The 22,027-nt window shown below is 40.0% G+C and overlaps 1 protein-coding gene and 2 non-coding genes across 4 annotated transcripts in view; 1 reads left to right on the top strand and 2 right to left on the bottom strand.

The window, feature by feature from the left end:
* SRGAP1 (SLIT-ROBO Rho GTPase activating protein 1) overlaps window positions 1-12,532 on the bottom strand; it is a 234,649-nt gene extending 222,117 nt beyond the window's left edge. For both annotated transcript variants that reach the window (XM_033117996.1, XM_033117998.1), the window contains exon 1: window positions 12,277-12,532. In XM_033117996.1, the coding sequence (XP_032973887.1) occupies window positions 12,277-12,343 (67 nt within the window). In that variant the 5' untranslated portion in view covers window positions 12,344-12,532. The remainder of the gene's footprint in view (window positions 1-12,276) is intronic.
* On the top strand, window positions 846-919 carry TRNAR-CCU (transfer RNA arginine (anticodon CCU)). The gene has a single exon. It is a non-coding gene; the product is annotated as a tRNA-Arg (tRNA).
* A 1,815-nt stretch (window positions 12,533-14,347) lies between the features above and the next one.
* Window positions 14,348-14,453, bottom strand: LOC117029548 (U6 spliceosomal RNA). The gene has a single exon (XR_004424282.1). It is a non-coding gene; the product is annotated as a U6 spliceosomal RNA (small nuclear RNA).
* Window positions 14,454-22,027: the final 7,574 nt, after the last annotated feature.

The following is a 22,027-nucleotide window of genomic DNA, read 5'->3' as shown; positions in this document are numbered from 1 at the left end:
CCTGTCTTAATTGCTGGCAGCTGAGCTGTGTTTGTAAGCCCCACCTTCAGAATAATAAAAGCAAAGGGCTAAAGCCCAGAGGTCTTCCACAGCCCAACTGAGAAGGGAGATGGAAATGACAGGCAGGCCAGAACTGGGACATCAAACACTTTGAGAACTGCTGGGACCTTTGTAAATGTTCTTTTATGCCAGGTCAGCTATTGTCCTGTGATGCCAAGAAGGCTGGAGGGTGCTTGCTATCTCTTCCTTTAATGAGGCCCTGAATTATAGGTCTCTGCAGGCAGCTTTGGAGTAGAACTCCAAGGGATAAAAATGATAGAAGCAGCTCCCCATGGAAAGGAAAAGTTGTCACCTGCAAACTGCAACAATGAAAGACCAGACTCTGGATGATTAGCAAGACCCCAGATTTCCCAACAGCATGGCAGATCATTGAGATGTGTGTGGATGTTTTCATGCTCTGCCCATACCAGAGCCTTTCCCTGATCCTCACTACACACCTCACTACACACTTTCATCCTAAAAGCCATTTATCCTGGATTTTTCCATGTGCAGACACGTATTTATAGGAACAATTTAAAAGTGTTAGTGTGCAATTATTTGCCCTCTTGTATGTGTATCCGCCTCAGTGTATGGATCCTAGATTGTAAACATCATTCTGGATGGCAAGGACCAGATTCCTGTAATTATATTTAGGAAAAAACACCAGATTTATTCTTCCCATCGTAACTTGAACTATATATACTATACGGCTCTCTTGCTAAAACAGAACTTGGTATTGGATAAATTAAAAATAATTGTATGAAAGTTCCTAAAAGAGTAGGTCTTAAAGTTTCTCATCACAGATTGGCCTGGTGGCTCAGGTGGTTAGAGCACCGTGCTCCTAACGCTGAGGTCGCCGGTTCGATTCCCACATGGGCCAGTGAGCTGTGCCCTCTACTGCTAAGATTGTGAATAACAGCTCTCCCTGGAGCTAGGCTGCCAAGAGCAGCCAGATGTTGGCGGCAGCTGTGGACGCCGTGTGGTGCCAGGAGCGGCCGGCAGCCCTTGTGAATGGCCAGCGTGAGCTGCTGTGAGCGGCCAACCAACGACCGACTGCCTCAGCCGGAGGGAGCGCAAGGCTCGTAACACCAGCACGGGCCAGGGAGCGGTGTCCTACACAACTAGACGGAGAAACAACGAATTGAACGGGAGTGGGAAGGGGAGGAGGCGGAAGGGGAAAAAATTTCTCATCACAAGAAAAAAATTTTGTAACTCGTATGGTAATAGTAATAGATGTTAATTATTACTTATTGTGATGATCATTTCATAGTTACATATATTATGTGAGACACCTGAAACTAACATAATGTTATATGTAAATTATATCTCAATTAAAAAAACTGTAATATGGGCTCAAAAAACACCCCACCATTGAATATTAAACTTCTATTTCCTACAGTATAGTAAATTTAGATAGGTACTCCTGCACGACCCTTCTGGTTGAAACAAAAACACTGGGTAAAATGTTTTCAAAATGTGATTGTAATCACATCACCAGCTTTCACCTAAGAAATTTAAAAAGCCTCAAAACAAGATGAAGTCAGTATAAAAGAGATCAAATGATAATAAGTGCTATGGAGAGGTATAAAGTAGAGGAACGGAGAGGTGAGGGCCCGGAGAGGTTGAGGCTTATAATTTTAAATAGTATGGTCAAAGAAAATGCTGTTAAGAAAAAAATTTCAAAAGATCAGTACCATCAGACCATATTCTATGATAAGAGTGCAATTAAGTCAGAAATCAGTAACAAAAAGATAACTGAATTTACTGTGTATCTGGAAAATATAAAACACACTTTTAAACAGATCATGAGTCACAGAAAAATCGCAATGGAAATTAGAAAATACACAGAATGGAAAGATAAAAACACTACATATAAAAATTTGTAGAATGCAGGTACAGCAGTACTTAGAGGAAATTTTATTACTTAGTTATATTAGAAAAGAAGAAAAATAAGAACTTGGAAAATAAATGCAAACTTTAAAAAGGATCAGCAAAATAATGCTTACAAAAAAGTTAAAGGAAGAGAATAGGGAGGATAAACTAATGAAACGGGAAACAAATATATAATACAGTAAATCAAGAAAGCAAAAAAACTAGTTCTTTGAAAAGACTAATAAACATACCTCTGGCAAGGTCAATCAAGGTAAAAAAAAGGGAGAAAACACAAACAATTGTTATTAATAGAGAAGAGATATCAGTGCAGATGCCACAGAGATTAAAAAGATATAAAAATACTGTAAACAATTTTGTCAGTAAATCAGAAAATTTGTAAATTTGGAAGCAATGAAAACTTTGTTATTGATGAAAGCACTAGATCTAGATGACTTTGCAGAAGAGTTCTAAACATTTCAGAGTCAGCTAATTCCAATCTTACCGTGAACTCCTCCAGGGAACAGGAAAGAGGAAACAATCCCAACTAATTTCAAACACTATTACTCTCAGATCAAAATGTAATTATATTTTTTAAGAAGATAAATTTCTCCACGTTTTTCAAATATAAAGGCATACTCCTGTATACCTCATGGATCAAAGAAGAAACCATGCTTATAGTAGCAAAAAAGGATAAAAATGAATGCACTATGTATCCAACTTAAGAACATAAACAACAGAATAAAGTCAAAGAAAATTAGAAAGGTGGTAATAAAGATAAAAGCAGAAATCAAAAGAAAAAGGCAACAAAAACAGACATACTTCTTTTAAGATTCAGCAAGAAACAGAGAAGGCAGAAATAAATATTTTTAAATGAGACTTTAAATTCTATACAGATCAGCCACTTTTTGAAAAAATAATAATACTATCATCAATATTATGTCAATATATTTGAAAACATACAAAATGGACACATTTCTGGGAAAAATATAACTTATCAAAACTGACAAGAAGAAATAGCAAGAAAATATCCTATAACTATAAAATGATTAACTGCTGATTAGCTGTTAAAAAATTCTTCACACAAAGAAAACAATTCAAGCCAGATAAATAGTTCTATCAAACTTTCAGGAAAGAAATATTTCAAAATTCTAACTCTTCCACGAAATAGATAGAGAAGTAATACTCTCCAATGCAGTCTATGAAGCCTGTGTAACTCGGATATGAACCCAAACACATTATCGGTAAGGAAAACCTTAATCCTATTTCATTAAAGAATTTAGAGACAAAAACAACTAAATGTTGGCAAACTGAATCCAACTGTTTACATTATAAAATACAATGATGAAGACAGGTTTAATTCTGGAATGCAAAGATGGTTTAGTATTAAGAAAGCTATAAATATTATTAATCATGTTAACAGATTAAAGAAAAACACTATCAATAAATGCAAAAAGAAAAAAAGGTAACATTCAACCACCTACCAATGATCAAAATTTCAAGTAAACAAGAAATACAAGAGATTTTACTTAACCTGATGAACAGTATCTATAATAAATCGAAAACAATCATTATCCTTTAAGGGAAGAAGAGCTTAAGAGCACTCCCTTTAAATCCAGAAAAGAAAAAAATTCCAATGTCGCCACTTTTATTAATTTTGCACTCAAAATTTTGCCTATGGCAAAAATACAAGTAAAACAAACTAAAGCCATAAAGTTTGGAAAGGAAGAAATAAGACTGTCTTTATTTGCAAATAAGTTTTTATAAGAAATAAAAATTATTAGAAATCATAAAGCAAAGTGGTTGATATAAGATGGATATGCAAAAGTAAACTGCATTTCTGTATAATAGAAACAATTAAAAAACAATTTTAAGGGGCGGCTGGATGGCTCAGTTGGTACAGGCTGAACTCTCAACAACAAGGTTGCCAGTTCAATTTCTACATGGGATAGTGGGCTGCGCCCCCAACTAAAGATTGAAAACAGCGACTGGACTTGGAGCTGATGGGCCCTGGAGAAACACACTGTTCCCCAATATTTCCCAATAAAAAATTTTTTAAAACCCACAATTTTAAAACAACTCTCATGAACATAACTAATAAAAATTATAATATATCATGAAATAAATCTAACAAAAAAACATAGGAAATATAAAATTTTACTGTAAGAGATTTTAAAAAACTAAATAGATGGAGAAATACTCACATTTATGGGTAGGAAGAACTACATCATATAGATGCCAATTCTCTTCTAATTGATTTATAATTTCATTCAGTTTCAATCAAAATGTCAATGGGTTTCCCGTGGAAGGAAAAACTGATACTAAAATGTATTTGGAAGAGAAAGGACCAAGATCACCAAGACACTTCTGAAAAAGAACAAGGAAGGAGGATTTGGCCTATCAGATATAAAAACTCATTATAAAGCTATAGTAATTAAGATAGTGTAGTATTGGTGCAAGTATATATAAATTAACCAATGAAACACAATAGAATGTCCAGCGGTAAACTCATGGATATATGAAGTTTTGAACAAAACACAAGTAGCTAGTACATCATTTTCTTAAAGAAGGGACTAGTTAACAAATGGAACTAAAAAATGGTCATCCATATGAAAAGAATTAAAAATATATCCCTAATTCACAATATGAAAAACGAACTTCAGATGAATTAAAAACTTAAATATCAAAAGCAAACACATGCAAACACATACACACACACACACACACACACACACACACACACACACACAGTTAGCTGAACTCACAGCAGGAAAAACCAAAGTATATCACTAAGGTGTAAATTGTCCTGCGGACAAATGTGATTATCAGAGGTTCATTCCAGAAACTAAATTTTGCTTGGATTTACCTTGCCCCACTCCCATCCCGAAGGAGGGTGGAACTCAAAATGAGATTCCTGCATTAAACCAGGAAACCTACCAAGGGGCGAGTATACAGTGGTTCAAAAATATAGGAAATACAACCTATACTAAGCAGGAAAAATAACCAGAAATTCCTCCTGCCATGTACTATAGCCGGGTATGTACATATGAAGCTCAGGCCACCCATTCAAAGCAGTCACAACAGTAACTGCTGGCACCATCAACGTTCAGTAAGTGTTAGATGCTGCTGTTAGATGATTACTGTAAACTTTTGGCTTCATAGAACAGCTGACTTGGGGGGAGTGATGTTTTCTTTTACTAGTCAAGTGCCACGTTAAGACTTTAGTCCAACCAGGTTTTCTCCTGCTGAAATCACACCACGAGGTATGGCAGTCACACATGTACATGGCACCGTTATCCATCCATTTACCTCGTCAGAACCATGCTTTGTATGGTCTCTTTTCTTTCCAATGGCTATAAAATATTTCTCCATACCATAAAATATGCTTCAAAAACCATTGTTAATGACTGCATAACATTCCCTGTACACAAGTTAGATAACCATGCCCCAGTGGAATTTAGCTAACCATTCCCCACCACGGGACATTTAGATTGTTTCGAGCTCTGTAACTTTCCAAAAGAAGTTACACACTTGAATTCAATTTAATTTTGTGGTAATACTTTATTGGACACCCTAGAGAATTCTGAATGATCACCATATTAACTTATACTATTGGTAATGGAAAAAAATAAAATGGAATGAGCACTGCTACGAGAGTCATGTAGAGTCAGGAGGCCAGTAGGGAAGTGGGACCTATGCACATCTTGTGCCTCAGTTCCCTGAGCTGCTATTCTGTTGCTAAACCTGCTGCTAACCTCAGCTCAAGTCCCAGCTGTAAATATCCGGGAGCCAAAAACATCCTGGAACAACTGCTACATGGACATATGTGGACTTCCTTCCTTGTAGTTTTCACCCCCTTCGTTTGCATATTGGAACTAACCAATCCCCGTTAACCTATTCAGCAATCCTTCATTGGCATGAATTACATTTTGTGGTTTTTTGCCTTTGTCAACTTTGCCTTTCCTTGTTCTCTCCAGAGAGCAGTTTGAGTTCTACCTGAATCTGCGTTTCTTGGATTAAAATCCTTTAAGACCCCAAATAAACTTTTAATTTGCTTTTACAGCTTCAAATTTATTGATTAACACCATAAAGGAATAAGAATCCAAAATTATTACTCTATTCATTTAATAAATGTTTAATGAAGCACTCCATCAGGAGGTGTCGGAGATACACAAATAATAATTTTTAATAGCAAGATGCTATCTGTTGTATGTCAATTATATCTCAATAAAGCTGGGGAAAAAAATCAAAGTGCTTCCTAATGATGCAGAAGCAAATTAGCAGTTGTAAGTGAAATTTTCATTTCTATATTGATTTTAAAAGAAAATCTTTTTCTCAAGACTATGATATTAAGTCAGTGACTTTATTTGATGTCATAAGAATCCTTTTCACCACAGGTAAATAAAATCCACTGAATGGACTTCAGTTTTCATTTTCCATATAGCTTCACTATACAAAGGTATAGAAAATTCAAAACAAAAGTTGTAAGCAAACAGATGGTAGCCCAAGCATAGGAAATGTGCTTTTAGGCTTTGTTACTTATACTTAGATAAAAAAATAACACAATATAAAATCTACCTTCTAAGGAGCTGAGAAGCTGTCTGGTTTGCGTATTACATTTATCATTTTACTTCCACTATGAAATGCAATCCATTCTATAAGTATTAGGTGGGTGCACAAACAACTGCGGTTTTTGCAATTATTCTCAACCTTTTAAACCGCAATTACTTTTGCACCAACCTAACACATGGCACTTTATCAGGGTAATTCAAGATTCACCCACTTTGGGATCTATTTTGGTAGCAGATTGAAGATTACATATTTGAATTTCAAAAAGGTTATCTAAGTCAGAATGTAACAAGAAGCAAAGATGCAAAGAAAACCAAATTAAACAGATAACGATTACTAATTTGGTACATATTTTCCACAAATCACCTCACTGAAGCCTCACAAAGACAAGGAGGTAAATACTATTTTATCCCCAATTAACAAATGAATAAACTGACTCTTAGATGTCACACATCTAATTAGTGACAGGGCTGGATGACTAACACCAAAGTTTCTGCTTTGAAACACTACATTCCATGTCTTCCCAACCTGAGGTATCAACAGGAGAGCACATACTGGCAATAAACAAGACAGTAACTCAGGACCGACAAATAAAAATACCTTACCTGACTAAAACATCTCTTCAAGTAACTGTTGCTAATCCCAACCTCTGCCTTCCAACTACTAAAACTAGACTTGAGTGATAGACATACACTTTACTCCCTTTTCTTTATTCTAATTCTTAGCTGTCTGAATTGACGTGAAAAGAGGTAGTAGCCTGGGTGAAATAAGGGTGTGGTCAATCCAGAAACGGGATCAGACCGGAACCAGTTTGGTTGCCAAACTGGACAACACAGCACAGATTGTCAGAGCTGAGGTTTACCATCCTCCGTGTACTCCAACACTGACTGTTTCAAGACATACTTTTGCTTAAAAATTTCTCCAGAATTATTCCTTAATATGTATTTTTAAACCATTATTTATTTTTAAGTGCACTTCTCCAAGACCCATCAGCTCCAAGTCCAGCAGTTGTTTCAATCTAGTTGTGGAGGGCGCAGCTCACAGTGGCCCATGTGGGGATCGAACCGACAACCTTGTTGTTAACAGCCCTGGGCTTGTCTAACCAACTGAGCTAACCGGCCCCCCCCCCCCCCACCTTAATATTTTTTGAACTCCATGAAACTAAGCAGGTTTTCTGGGCAACTCGAGAGGGTTTACTGCAATTGCTACAATTACCTTGAGCAACATATCCAGCAAGTTGCATTTGTACATATTCACTACTGTTTTTCTTGATGTGAAGCTGCTGCCTGGGCATCCTGGTTTCTTGAAAGGATCTTGATGAAAAAACAACTTAGATGCAGTTCACCGATTTAATTAACTCCTCCTGCTAACAGACCAGAGTTGCTATTCTCCCTTAAGTCCAACTATGACTCCTTCAATAAATATAAAGTCTAAATAGGTTAAATGCTGTATCTCTACTGTGCTCTGTGAGGAATCTAAAAGTAGACGACTGCTACTAAAAAGCAGAGGCCCTGAGTTCTAGTCCCTGGTACTTAACTGTGTAACTGTGTCATTACGCCTCCTTGCTTCATGTGAATGAGTGAGTTGGACAGTTGGACAAGTGTTTAAGAGTCCCTTCCAGCTGTAAAATTTTAATTCATAATTTAAACTGTTGCTGTTTTCTATTCCACATTAGATGACAGGACATTAGATATAGACACAGGTTCCATATTAATGACAGTAGCACTTTTAATTTCCCTACTAAAACCTATTGCATGACATGGGGTCACACCAAACTGAACTGGCATTTCCTCATGTTCCATCTGCTACAAAAATGTATTCTTTGTAGTTCAGGCCGCAGAGTGGTCAAAGAACAACAAATTTTCTTGGCACTTCCTGTACATATGGCATGGAGATGAGTATGAGATAATCCCTAGGATAATATTGCAAATAATAGCTGTCAACTCTCGGCAACTAGCAACATGCGTTATTAGAAGCAAACGCAGTGTCCTATCTATGCGTCCCACCTCATAAAATGTTTCGATACTTTTGGTTCCCATATATTAACCAGTATTTTGTATATGTGCTCTACAGTATTTTTGCTGCGGAATCTAAAATTTACATAAAAATCTAAAGATCACTAAAACCCACAGATAACCCCCAAATCTTCTGTTAGCGACTTGTTAACAATCTTTTTCATTGCTAAGCTTTTTGCTAACAAGTAGCCTAGTCAAATGGTTTGCATTTCACTTATTTTCCACACAAGCATGCTTTTTAAGGGCCCACACAAACAAGAAATCAATTTCTCTGGATTCTAAATCTTTGGGAAGTTGACCAACATGCATAAAATGGTCAGTTTTCTTCCTAGCTAACACACTCCTTTTAAATTATTGCTCCTGGTCCTTTTGTCCTTGATTTAAACCTACCTATTCTTAAGTACTTGTGTAATTTCTAATTCTCCTCCCTCTTGCAATTCTGTGCTATCCTTTTCAGAACATGGGTTTTATTATTTTTATGTATCCTCTATTGGATTACATTTTATTCCTTGAGAACTCAAATAATACATACCATGCTTCCCCGAAAGTAAGACCTAGCCGGACCATCAGCTCTAATGCGTCTTTTGGAGCAAAAATTAATATAAGACCTGGTCTTACATAAGACCAGGTATAATATAATATAATACCAGGTCTTATATTAATTTTTGCTCCAAAAGACGCATTAGAGCTGATGGTCCGGCTAGGTCTTACTTTCGGGGAAACGTGATACTGTTTGCGAATTCATTATGAAAAAAAGTGAAAGCGAAGATGATTCTTCCAAAACAAGGCAGCCAAGAAAAAATGCAAAAAAGCTTGGAAATTTTACTAGCTGATTAATATGAACTGACACGACATCTTCAATTAGACTCAAAGAATTTAGGATTGAGAGAATCCAAACTCCTTATCTTACCGGCAAGGAAACCAAACCTCAGAGAAAAGCTAAGTGACTTGCCCAATGTGATACATCTAACTGGATACATTTATGGTCTTACACATAAAATGACATAGTATCACTTAGGAAGGTTGCCCAATGTGATACATCTAACTGGATACATTTATGGTCTTACACATAAAATGACACAGTATCACTTAGGAACGTTCTTTTCACAGTTGAGACCAGCTCCATGAAGTCTGTTCCCAAAACATGTGCAGGCAGCCACAGAGGCAAAATCCCACATCTGGAGTCATTCCTTTAGATCAAACCATTATCTCAGAAATTCTGAAATAAATGCAACTGTTTTAGGGAAATGGAAGAGAATAAGAAAGGACAATACTCTGTTCTAAGTCAGAAGGTAAAACACACACATGCACATAATCAAAAATGACTCTTGAAATCACCTTTACATCCAAGTCACCCAAAGAGTCCAATATCTGTGGCTTCATTCACTGGGATAGACAGGTGTCTTCTCCTAATGAGGCCAATACAGCCAGGTTTCCCTTCAGCAATAGAAGAGGCCACGTTTCTTTTGCTTATCATCAGATGAACTAGCTGGCTATAATTAAAAGAGTTGGTTGTTCTAAACACATGTCTTTAAACACTGGACTAGCACTCTGCTGAGGTAAGACACTCAGCCTTAAAGAGGGACTCAGGAAATGAAACAAAACCGGAGTTCTGACTCTCATGCTATCCTTACTAAGGAACCTACTCACGCTACATAGGACAGCTGGCCTCAGGCACTACTTAAGTGACATTTCTCTCCCCTTCTCTTCTTGATTTTGCCTACAAGCACAGTTGAATTTGTGCCATTAAATGTGTGTAAGATTCAATTTCACTGTATTACCCTATTCCCATATTTCCATATGGATATAATGATCTGGGCTGGACACAGGATGTGTAAGAACTGCAGGAGAGGTAATTAAAAGTCTGGACACAGGCCCTGACAAGAGGGCAGGTCAAGTGTAGTAAAGAGTCATAAAGCAGCCTGAAGACCACAGGGTGTGTATAAGCGCGGAAGGTTGAAGAGAATAGAGAGCACTTTCTGTGGGACAGAATTTGTTCCAAAAACAATCTTCACCACGTTCATAAATTTTCCTTGGATTGAATTTGACATACGCATTTTAAACATTGCAACACACCGCATGTGACTGAGTTTTAATCAATGTAGAGGGTCTGTACTCTCAAGCATGTAAGTAACCGTATAACTCTAGAATTTATACTGAGAGAAATGAATCATGAGAATATTTTTCAGATAAGGACTCGATCATGGACAAACGACCTGAGAGCAGAAATAACTAAACCAATACTAGGAAGTACATTCAGCCAGCCAGTGCTCCAGGCAGCAGGAAAGCCAGACTGCCACCAGTGGAAGACTTGCCACAAAGAGCCACGTGGAAAAACTGCACAGAGGAATGGTGATTATGAACAAGAGTTCTGCCTTAGAATGAAAGGTGTGAAGCTGTGTTGAACTCATTAAGAAAAGAAAGGTTATGCTCATTAGAAAGTGTACCTGTCTCTAAGGAAATAATTACTTCTCTAGTCATAAAACTTCCATGTCAATGGAAGCATATCCTATACGTATAAATTATCTTAATTACAAGCAGATAAAAATCTTTCTGAGCCATGTTTAGCCTAACTCCATTATGCGGATCAGCATAAAGGAAACACGGGGTCCCTGGGCTTGCACAGTTTGCCCAGCATCACGATGAGTTGGCCCAGATTCACACTCAGGTGACAGAGTTCCCCCACCAGGTCCTCTCACAGGACTCCAAGCATTTTCACAACTTGACCACACAAAAGAACACCCAGGCTGCTCCTGCCTTTCCCAAGGCAAGTACAGGAATGCCTTTCTCATAGCCCTTTCATAAGCCTGTATCTGTACAAACACAGGTGTCTACATAGCAATTTTAATGAACTTTGCACTGAATAGTCTAAAGAACAGTAGCTACCACAACATTCCATCCATTGTCTCAATAGAGAAAGCTACCAGGTGAGAGACCACAAAAGAGGAGGAAAAAAAAAAAAGCACAAAAATATGTTTATGAAACATTTCAACAGCAACACAAAATACTTGTACTGGAGAGAAAAAATATTTTTTAAACCACAAAACACGTTAAGCAAAAACAATCTTAATTAGATTCCTTCATTAGTTGACAATGTAAATGGATTGAAACTACTATTTAAATATTCAAACCTTCATTTTACATGCAATGGCTTCCAGCAAATGATAAAGCAACACTCCGGAGTGACTGTGAAAGATGGTACTAAATTCCGGCCCATTATAAAGGAAGAGTCAGATTCCACTAGTCCCTCCTTGGTTTAACTGCCAGGCTTCTAGGGGGCTGTTTTATAAAACGGGGCCTCGCCCTAATAATTTAAGAGTGAACAGTGTAAATGTCAAAACTGCCTGCACTCAATCAAGCTCTAGATCACACGGTGTTCAGACTTCAGAAATATGACTCCTTAAAAAATCGCATTGTGACAATGGTATTTTAAAAGAATACTAAGGATGAAGACGAGGATGAGAACTGGGCAGGAACCACTGCTGCTGCCTGCCGCCCATGGAAGTTGTCCAGTGAAGGTGGTTAAGTTAAAGCCAGCTGTCTCCCTTTCGGAGGTGCGCTGATAGCCAGGGAGAGCCAGCGGGTTTCCAGCTCCCTGTGGGTTTGATGGGACCAGGGCTAGAACTGGAATTGGCTTATACGAAGCCCCAGGAGGCTCAGCCGGGCGCTCGAACGGTCCCTCGCAACCTTCCTCCAACGCAGATCTCAAGTTAGAAACGCAACTCCCCGAGCACAATGACAAGAAAGCACACAAAAGGAGCAGGGCGGCCGCTCCCATCCTTACCTTTGACTTGACTTTCATACTCGGCTATGATCTCTTTGTCCTTTTTGAATCTGCTCGGAGTGGACATTATCCAGCTGTTCTGGGTTTGCTATCAATGGGCAAGTTAGGTTAGGTGGTCACAAACCAGTCTCCTTGGAGAGGCAGAGTTGTACTCCCACACGCAGGGAACCCAGAGGCAGCACCGACAGGAGGCAAAGGAGGAGGGAGAGAAGGAAAAAAGGAGCGAGCGAGGGACTAGATTAACCCGGGCGCTGGCACCATACTCTCTGGATCGAGCTGCCGTCGGTGACCCGGAGGGGAGCCGGGGCTCGGGGCCGAAGAGGCCCGGCGCGCAGGCAAACTCCAGCGAGCGAGCGGCGGGGGGCGTCTCCCTGCCCACCCCTCCCGGCGCGGGGCCACTTCCTCTACGACCGCTGGGCGGACGCGGGATTCGCGCCGGCGCTTCGCACCATTGTTAGAAACCCGCACCCGGCGCTCCGGGCAAGGCCAGCGGTGGAGGGCGGGCGCCGCGACCCTCCCTTCCTGCTCCAGTCGCCGGCCCCGAACGCTCGGTGGTCCCGCCCGGCTTGGGATGCTGCTGCCGCGGCCGCCACTCTTCCGTCTGCAAAGACTGCTGCTGCCACCGGGGCAGGCAGAAGGAATCGCAGCCCTGACGCCAGTCCCGCCGCGGACAGGAGGGCGGCTGCTGCGCCGTGCGAAAGCGTCCTGGGCGCAGCCCCGCTGGAGTTTAGGTCTCCAGAGCCGGCTCCGCGAGGGGCCTCTGCCTCCTCGGCCACCGGACGCCGAGGCTACCTTTCTCTTCGTCCCCCTTTCCGCTGCTGCCCCCAGGAGGCCTTCGGTGACACGCACACTCGCGCTCGCACCAGGAGGAGCCGCGCCCCCAGCGGCCGCAAAGTTGCCGGCGCGCCCACGGCCCGCGGCTCCCTGTGCCCAGTCAGCGAGCTGCGGGCGGCGGCGGCCGAGCGGGCTGCGCGGGACGCGGCGAGGTGGGGCAGGCCTCGCTGCAGGGGACGGCGCTGTCGCCCGTGCCCTTCTCCGCCCCCGCCCCCGCCCCGCTGGGTGAGGAAACGCGGGGCTGCTCCGGGAAGATGGATGCCTCCCGTGGCCAAGCACAGCCCCGCCCCGCGCGCTCAGCCGGGCAGCTGTGGGCGACGCCCCCCGCGCCTCCCTCGGCTGTGCTCCGCTGGGCGCCGGGGGGATCACAGCCCCAGCAGCTGGGAAACCCCTTCCCGACCAGAGGGACTCTCTTTAATCGAGGGTGGGAGTTCTGGAGGGGGCTCTTTTCTGACTCCATTGGCCAAGTCCAGAGTTGGATGTCTCCATCACAGAAAGGGATATGACTCGGAGATGTTGGACCCCAGTAGGAAAACTGGAGCCTGATGGTGAACAAGTTGGCTGTTAAAAATCAAAGGAGGGCGAAACTCATGAATCCAGGCCGAGAAAATATCCGGAATGATTACAATAGTCTTCCCATCGCAGAAGTAGCTCGGGGAGCTAGGATGGTGAGAAAGGCCGGGTGTAGGAACAGGTCACAGTTAGGAGGTCACTAGCTCTTTGACGGACACCTTTACCGCTTGGGAGCTTCCCTGGCTCCTTTCAAATCGCTTCTCAAAATTATGGGCCTGACTTATCAAAATGTCCAAAGGCGTGTCCAGTATAAAAATGTTTTCCCTGCAAGATCTAAAGAGAGGAGGGAATTTTAGACTTTGATCTTTCATTCATGTATCCAGTGATAAACTTTCAAGTTCTTACAGCGGGCCAAATACCAAGCTAAGAGTGAGGGATTCAGTGATTAGAATCCTGCCCTAAAAGATCCCACCGTCTGTTGTTGTATAAGTGAATAATTATAGGCCGGAAAATAATGATGTAAGAGACAGAAATATGCCTGGTTTTGGGAACCCTGAGGAAGGGAAAATGGACGCAGTAAGGGATTTGGGGAGAAAGGCTTTTCAAAGAATCAGTATTTGAACTGGATTTAAAGGTGAATAGTAAGTAGTTTATCACCTCTGAGAGGTAAAGGGTTGCATTCCAGGGAAAAAAGGGGGTCTCACCCTCGGGCAATTGCAAATAGAGTTACAAGATGTTTTCCGCTAAAATACAAGATCTCTTGCACAGGGGCCACGCTAATCTTCTCTGTATCGTTCCAATTTTAGTATATGTGCTGCCCAAGCGAGCACAAGATCTCTGATAGACAGTGAAAAATCTTAGAATTTTTAATGTATTTATGAGTACGTTTCAACTGATTGTGTGTGCACATTGTTTTTAATTTGTACAGCTTTTTCAATTTTAATTTGTTTTAGCAAATCTCTTTATAACAATAGAATAGAACATAAGGGAAAATTTTTTTCGTTCAAGTTTTTCTCCATTTTGCCACACAGGTTAACTATGGAACCTGATTGCCCTAAATTCACGTGAAACTGTCTTATGAAAGAGTGTAGGGTGAAGAGCCAGAATATCCAAAACAGAGGCTGGGGAGATAGGTCGAGGCCAACTGGGAGAGGCCTCCTGTGTTGAGTTCTTGGACACAGTTCTGCAGACAGCAGGGAGCCTTTTAAGTAGAGAAGTGTCATGATCACATACATGCTTTATAAAGATAACTGTTGGCAATGTAGAAGCATGAGCTGGCCATGGGGAGAGTCCAGAAGCAAGCAGCTTGCTTTGGTGATTATCATAGTCAAATCTAAATGTGATTCATGTCATCCATCCATGGTGCTCCTGGAATTTATTTTATATTTGCACCTGGGAAGTGCAACTCGGCAGCAGAGAATGCAACCCCTAGAAATGAATTGTTGGCTGGATCTAGACCTAAACCACTGTGGTAGGTATAAGCCCCAAAGACAGGGTCCTGGTGTTGAATCTTAGCTCTGGTGCTTCTTGATAAAAATGACTGCACCTCTTGAGGCCTCAGTTTCCTGATCTGTACAATGGGTTAGTGCCTACCTCCTCGGGATATTATAAGCACTTACTGAAATATTCCTTTAAAAGTGCTTATACCAACACCAGACCATTATACATACCCGGTGAATGTTAGTTATCTCTGTTGTTATTATCATCTCAGTTTTAATCGTCTTTGAAGGAAAGTTATTTGAAAAGTAGAGACAGTATCTTTATCTTTGACTTCATCATAGTGTGAAATAAACAGTCAGTACATTTTTTTGAATGTTAATGTCTTAATATTAGTAAGCCACCATCTAATTGTCATTGAGGATTGGATCCCATCCACGAAAAAAAGCATTTTGCATACACCTTTGTCCTCATTTTACAGATGAGAATCTGGAAAGTTCAATAAATGTGTAAAGGCCTGGCTGGGCCAGAATTCCAGCCTATATCAGCTTGTCTCCAAAGTGGGTTTTCCTAAGTTTCCATTCTGCTTCCTATGAACTTATGGTCCCTTTAAACTTGTGAAGCAGGTTTACCTACAGTGAAATGTGTGTGACAGATGCATGATTTTTCCTTGGTGAAGCTTTTCTGACCCAGCCATTCAGTGTGATTAACAAGTCAATTATTCTTTTCATAGTTTTCTCTTTTTCAGGGTCTCCTTATCTTTCCCATATTTGACAGCTTCACAAAGTTGGATATGGAGAATGTCTGTGACGAAATTCAGAGAGCCAGGGTGACCAAAGTTTGGGAGACAGACAACTGTGATTCTAGTTCTGTGACTTTGCTCCACCTTGTGGTAGCTGTTTTGTTAGCTATAAACCTTGGGATGGCTGTTTGCACGTTGTCCCCGAAAGCTCCTGCCACAAACCCACGCTTTAGGGGCATGTTGTGAGAAATCTGGAGCGCCTCATACTGGGATCCCTACTATATACTAATCCACCCTGTTATCTAGTATCTGCCTTTCAGGACCACTCCAAATTTCCAGAAGTAGAAGTTAATATACCATCTGACTATATACCCTGGAGTAGGTCGAGGCCCTTGCAGCCACAAAATAAACCATGTACCTTACTACAGTATCACTTTGACCCAGTGGTAAATAATTTAAATCATTTTTAAAAGTTAAATACAAATACATTAAGGAGTCAATGCCAAATTCACACCACTTATTTAGCTATAGTTTCAGTATCTAAGAATGTAATGTGTGAGGTTGGCCATTCTGTTACTCCCCATTAGGTAAAGGGTATGTTCTCCTCTACCCTTTTGGGATGGAAAAGTAGATGAAGTCCTGCCAGTATCCTAAGTTTTATTCTTGGATCCAGCCAGAGAGCATCAGAACAGCAACTGTTGTGCATGCACGTCTGACATTGTCCTGACTCCTTCACCCCTTGGCTTCTCAAATTGCTTGCAGTAATGCTTTCAGAGGATTGCATTTCAGTATCGTGTCCTGGGGCAGTGTTTTATAAAGTGTGGTCTTACCATTAATCACCTACATCAGAACCACCTTGGGAGACTTAGAATTCAGACACGTGGGACGTCCTCTACACTTTTAAAGCCACACGTCTCAACTTTAATGTGCATGCAAATCACCAGGGAATCTTGCTAAAATAAGGTTCTGATGCCTTCTGGATTGAGGCCTGGGAGTCTGAATTTCTAATAATCTAAGCCAGGCTGATAATGTTGTCATAAAGATCACACTTTAAGTATCAAGGACCCACAGGGTCCAAATTTTGGGTGAGGGGGAAGTCCCCAGGTGATTCTTTTGAGTGAGAATCTTTGCTCAAGGCCAAGGGGATATTAAAGGAACATCCTTACAAAAGATGTGCTGCATTTACTCAAGTACTGCTTGACATTGTCAAGATTTTTTTCAATTTAATGTAGCTCTAAGAAACTGGACTGTTTTCTCTTACAAGACAATAAAATTTTTGTTTTAACTTTTTCATCTGTAAACTAGAGATAATAATTATCTAGTTTGTGAAGGGATTAAATGTAAAGTGTGTATCAAGTGTTTAGCACCAAGCTGGGCACATAGTAAGAACTAAATAAATGCTGGTTGTTTTTGTCATTATTATAATGCACCTTCATTATTATTTTGGTGCAGGAAGTACACTTCCAAGTTTATAGCAAAACCCTTGCAATCTTGAAGGACCTTATAGGGTGTTTAGCTCTGTCTTATTTACCTCCTTGTTTAAACCTCCTATGTTAATTGAGAATTTCTTTGGTTTTAATGGGTTTGTTTTGTAATTTATTAGTTTACTGTGTGTCTGCATTTCCTTTATCCCACTTCAAATCTTTTATAGAATGAGTCCTATAGTCTATTCAGTTATAATCAACAAACATTTACTGAGTATCTATTAAGTTGAACTATATGACGTTGAACTATATGACTGCTGATATTTGAACCATTTTCAACATAAAAGATTGCAATGTCATATGAGTCAACGCAATACCAGAGCTCCACACTCTGCAACTGGTGTAAACAAAATTCAACAATAAAAACCCACTTCCAAACATCCAAATGAAGGAAGGCCCAAATCTAAGGAAATACTACTCACTCATAGATTGGATTAGTCCAGTGTGATTTGCCAAGTAGTCAATCAGGAAACATTAATCATTGTTTTAAAATAAATTTGGCTCATAATGTAACAGCAGCTTGTGGAAATGGACCATATAAATACGTGGCCATTTTCCCTTTTCTGGCATCAGAGTAGTAAAGACAAGCTGTCAAGAGATGTTGCCAATTTCATTCTGATGCATTTTTCCCTGGTAGGCAAGAGGGTAGATGTAATCATAAGGGTGAGTTCAGATCAGGCTCTGGAGGGGTCAATGCAGAAGATACTAAGGAGAGACCTCAGGAGAGAAAAGGTAGAAAAGAAGGAGGTAATGAAACTAAAGGTCACAGGGAGTGAAAAAGCAAGAGAGAATAAAATGAATGATTCTTCTAAAATGTTCAATTGTATAATTTAGTTCCCCTCCCCCAAAACACACTTGTCTCTGATTTTCAAGAAAATTCTTTAAAGGAAAAAAAAAAAATCAGGGCTTATAAATATCTTTAATTTTCTTTGAATAAAACTGCTTTATAATATTTTTAACCAACTGCTCAAAATCACCTGTTCCATTTTGCACAAATCAGTATTAAAATAGAATTTGCTGTGTTCAGTCTCATATTCATAACTTCCAAACACCCACACACAGCAGTCTTCTCATCCAAGTTACTATTTTCTGCTTTGAAATCCTACTACAACTTCCCATGTGGCTGCTGCACAATATAAGCAGAATATGAATATTCTGTGAGCTCATCCTGATGAAAGTATTAAACCCAATCACTTCTACCAAAAAAAAAAAAAGTTACTCAGAGGAAAACAGCCAAAGTTAGGCAAGAAATGGCAGCTGCAATTCAGTTGTCAGAATCAGAGATGGATTAGTATGTAGAGCCAAGTTCAACAAAAAGATTTATTACACCAATACGTAGATGTATCTGTAAAGCTTATATTTAAAGAAATAAGTGACAGACTTCCCCCCTTCTTGCCATTATACTTTGGCAGCAGACATTTTAAGGCTGCCTAATTTTGTCACCTCTCCCACAGAGAACCAAGTCTGTACACAGTTATTCCTCATTTTACATATAGATATGCTCTCGGTGAGTGAACCAGGAAAGCCACGGTTGGTAAGTAGAACTCTACTTAAATATAACGGGGATATTTGCTATTTAAAAGAATCTCAGGGGATAGCCTTTTGCAAAGCAAAGAACACCTTTGGAAAGTGATTATCAGCTGTTCTAATTTTTGGTATAAATTTAAACTTGTATGTATTATGTCTTTCTTTAAAGCGGTAGTTCTCAAACCAATCAGAACCAGTACCGCCTTAAAATTTTCTTTTTAAATCTGTTTTTTGAGCAATTTGAAGTTTTCAGAGGGCAGAAAGCATAAGAGAGCAGAAATAAATTTTTACCTATTCATATGATGGAATATAAAACAGCAGTGAAAAATAAAGGAATTATAGTTGTACTTAACAGCACAGATGACTCCTAGAAACATGTTGAGGAAAAACAAGAGAAACAGGTCCTCGAGGACTACATACAAAATGAAACCACTTTTAGAAAGCTCAAAAATATGTACAATCAACAATATGTCTTTAGACACGTAATTTTTTAAAAAAGACAACAAAATGATAAAATTCAGTGTTGTGGGTACTTCAGAGAGGAGGAAACAAGCATCAGAAAGAAGCATATTGGTAGATAGTACCTATCTACTCATATATAACATATATTTATCTTAAATACAAATTAAAAAATGAAAGAAAGGGTGAATAAATGAAGGCTAATTCCTTCAGCCTTATTGAGGTTTATTCATTTATAATTCAGTAAAGGTCTAGTGAGTAAAAATTCCATGTGCAAGCATCGTAGATGCCAGAGATCCAGCAATGAAAGGAGACAGATAAGGTTCTAAGAAGCTTATGTTTTAGTCAAAAGAGAGAGGAAGAGAAACTCGTTCTTCTGCTGCATTCAGTGGTTCAAGGCTCTAAGGTTTGCCTCCGCCAAGAAGTCCATCCTGAGGATGAAGCTCAGAGACACAAGTGTAAAATTGAGAAATGCAGTCATACCTGGTGTCATGGTTTGAGGCTCTAGATCAATCTGTACCGGACTTCACCAAAATTGTCCGACTTCTATGCCAGTGAGCCACCAAATTCCCGTGTTATTGTTTTTTTGAGCAGGTTTGAGATAGGTTTCCTGGCATTTGCAACATAGCAAGTGCTAATGGACACAGCCTCAGTGTAAAACATTAAGCCCCATTGCCAAGGGTGGCATTAGCAACTCAGAGGAGATGTTTATCAAATTACTTTCTAATGTGGCAGGCTAGCTGAACATTTTCATAGGACTCATATGCATTGTCTCTTTTGACTCTTAAAACTATCTTGTGACAAGGTGGAGAGGGGGAAATGGGTCAAATACATGGTGATGAATGGAAATTAAACGTTTGGTGGTGGGTACACTACAGTGTATATGGATATCAAATTATAATGTTGTACATCTCAAACTTATACATATATTATTAACCAATGCTACTTCAATGAAAAACAAAGCAAAAAACCAAAAATCAAAAAACAAAAATACCTGGTGTCAATCAACGGTCCTTGGTATTATTTCAATGCCAACAGGAATCCACACCTTGGGGTGTGGTGAAGCAGGAAACTTGATTCAGTGCAAACAGCTCAATTGTGATACAGCATGGTTGTGAGAACAGCATGGCTCTGGAACAGCTCAGTAGTATCAGCTCAATTACGAAGCAGCATGGCTGGGAAGCAGGGCTATGAAGTGGGGTGGCCCTGCTCTGCTCCACCTGCACTTGTCTGCTCTACTCAGCACTGGCCTGCTCTGCATTTGGTCTCATCCATCCGCTCTGCTTTGTTCTGCTCCAGTCTTCTGTCTTCAGTGGAAAGGGAAAGTGCACACCCCAGCCAGAGGGGAGCTGACTTATATAAAGAAAAGTTCCTGCCCCTGGACCCTGATTGCTCTGTCCTCATGCAAATGAGGACTCCAAATCTTCAGTGTGATTGGTCCAAAAAGCACTGCCCTGATTGGTCAGTGACGATGCCGATGGGATGGGGTATAGCTGTATAGCTCTGATTAAATGGGGAAAGTCTTGGTGGTATTGGTTGAAATAGGATTCCAGGAACTCCTTTATAAGGGTTGGCTCAGATGGCAGGAAGACAGTGCAGGCAGGCAGCTCATTGGAGGGGGTAACGCACATCATATAATACATATAATGAAGTTCAGTGCAGGCTTCTCCCTGAAGTGCAGCTCGTGTGAGAGGCCCCTGTTTAGAAATGGCTGCTAGGCTCTTTAAAAGTTTAAGCCCAATTAGCCACAAGAAGTCCTTCTTGGTAGGTATCTTCATTCTCAATGTTAACACTTATAAATGAAAAGCAGAGGTGAAGGGACTCGCGTATGGCCATATAGCTAGTATTATACAAGTCCTTGGAACTTGAACACAGGCCTCTGGACTCTAAGTCCTGTGTGTTTCTGTTAGACCACAGGGAGTAAAGAAGTCCAGTTCACTGATATAAAATTTCCCCAGGATGGGTCAACTTGCATGGGCATCCTACTGAGACAGTGTAATGGGGCTGCATGCAATCATTTTAAGTGATGGAATATTCCAAGCATATAGAAAATACAGAAAATAACAAAATACCCATGTTTCCGTCATCAAGCTTTATTAAATCTAATGTTGTTGTATTGCTTTACATCTCATTTTCTCACTTTTTTCAAAAGAAACGAACATTGCTATATAATTAAAGCTTCTGTATATTCCTTTGCCAATCTGTCCTTCTCCTGAGGCATTTTTTATCCTGAAATTTGTGTTGCTCATTCACGTGTGTGCTTTTATACTTTTAATACATTTGTATGTACCCATAAGCAATATGTAGTGGTCGTGTTTAAAACAACATAGTGTTATTGTTTTAAAACTTTATATGAATAATACACATCGTTCTTTAATTTGCTTATTTTTACACATTTTATTTTTGAGATTTTATTTCTCTATACTCCTGTTGATGGACATTTCCGTCATTTCCAGTTTTTTTGCTGTTATAAACAGTGCTGCTATGAACGTTTTTGAATTTGTTTCCTTATGCACATATGCAAGAGCTTTGCACAAGGTGGTGGTTGATAACCCAGTGGGATAAAGTGTAATGTGCAACCCAGGTTTTCAACTTAAGGGGAGTGGAATTGCTGGATCGGTTGGTATATGTATCATCAACTTTATTGTATGTGCTAAGTAGCTTGCCAATGTGGTTGCACCAATTTCAGTGCCTCTGGCAGTGCATGACGGTACCCAAATTTGACTTTTGGTAATATGATGAGTCTAAAATGGTA

Source organism: Rhinolophus ferrumequinum, chromosome 10 (assembly GCF_004115265.2).
Source record: "Rhinolophus ferrumequinum isolate MPI-CBG mRhiFer1 chromosome 10, mRhiFer1_v1.p, whole genome shotgun sequence".
Lineage (NCBI taxonomy): Eukaryota > Metazoa > Chordata > Mammalia > Chiroptera > Rhinolophidae > Rhinolophus > Rhinolophus ferrumequinum.
This window is presented reverse-complemented; position numbering and strand designations above follow the sequence as displayed.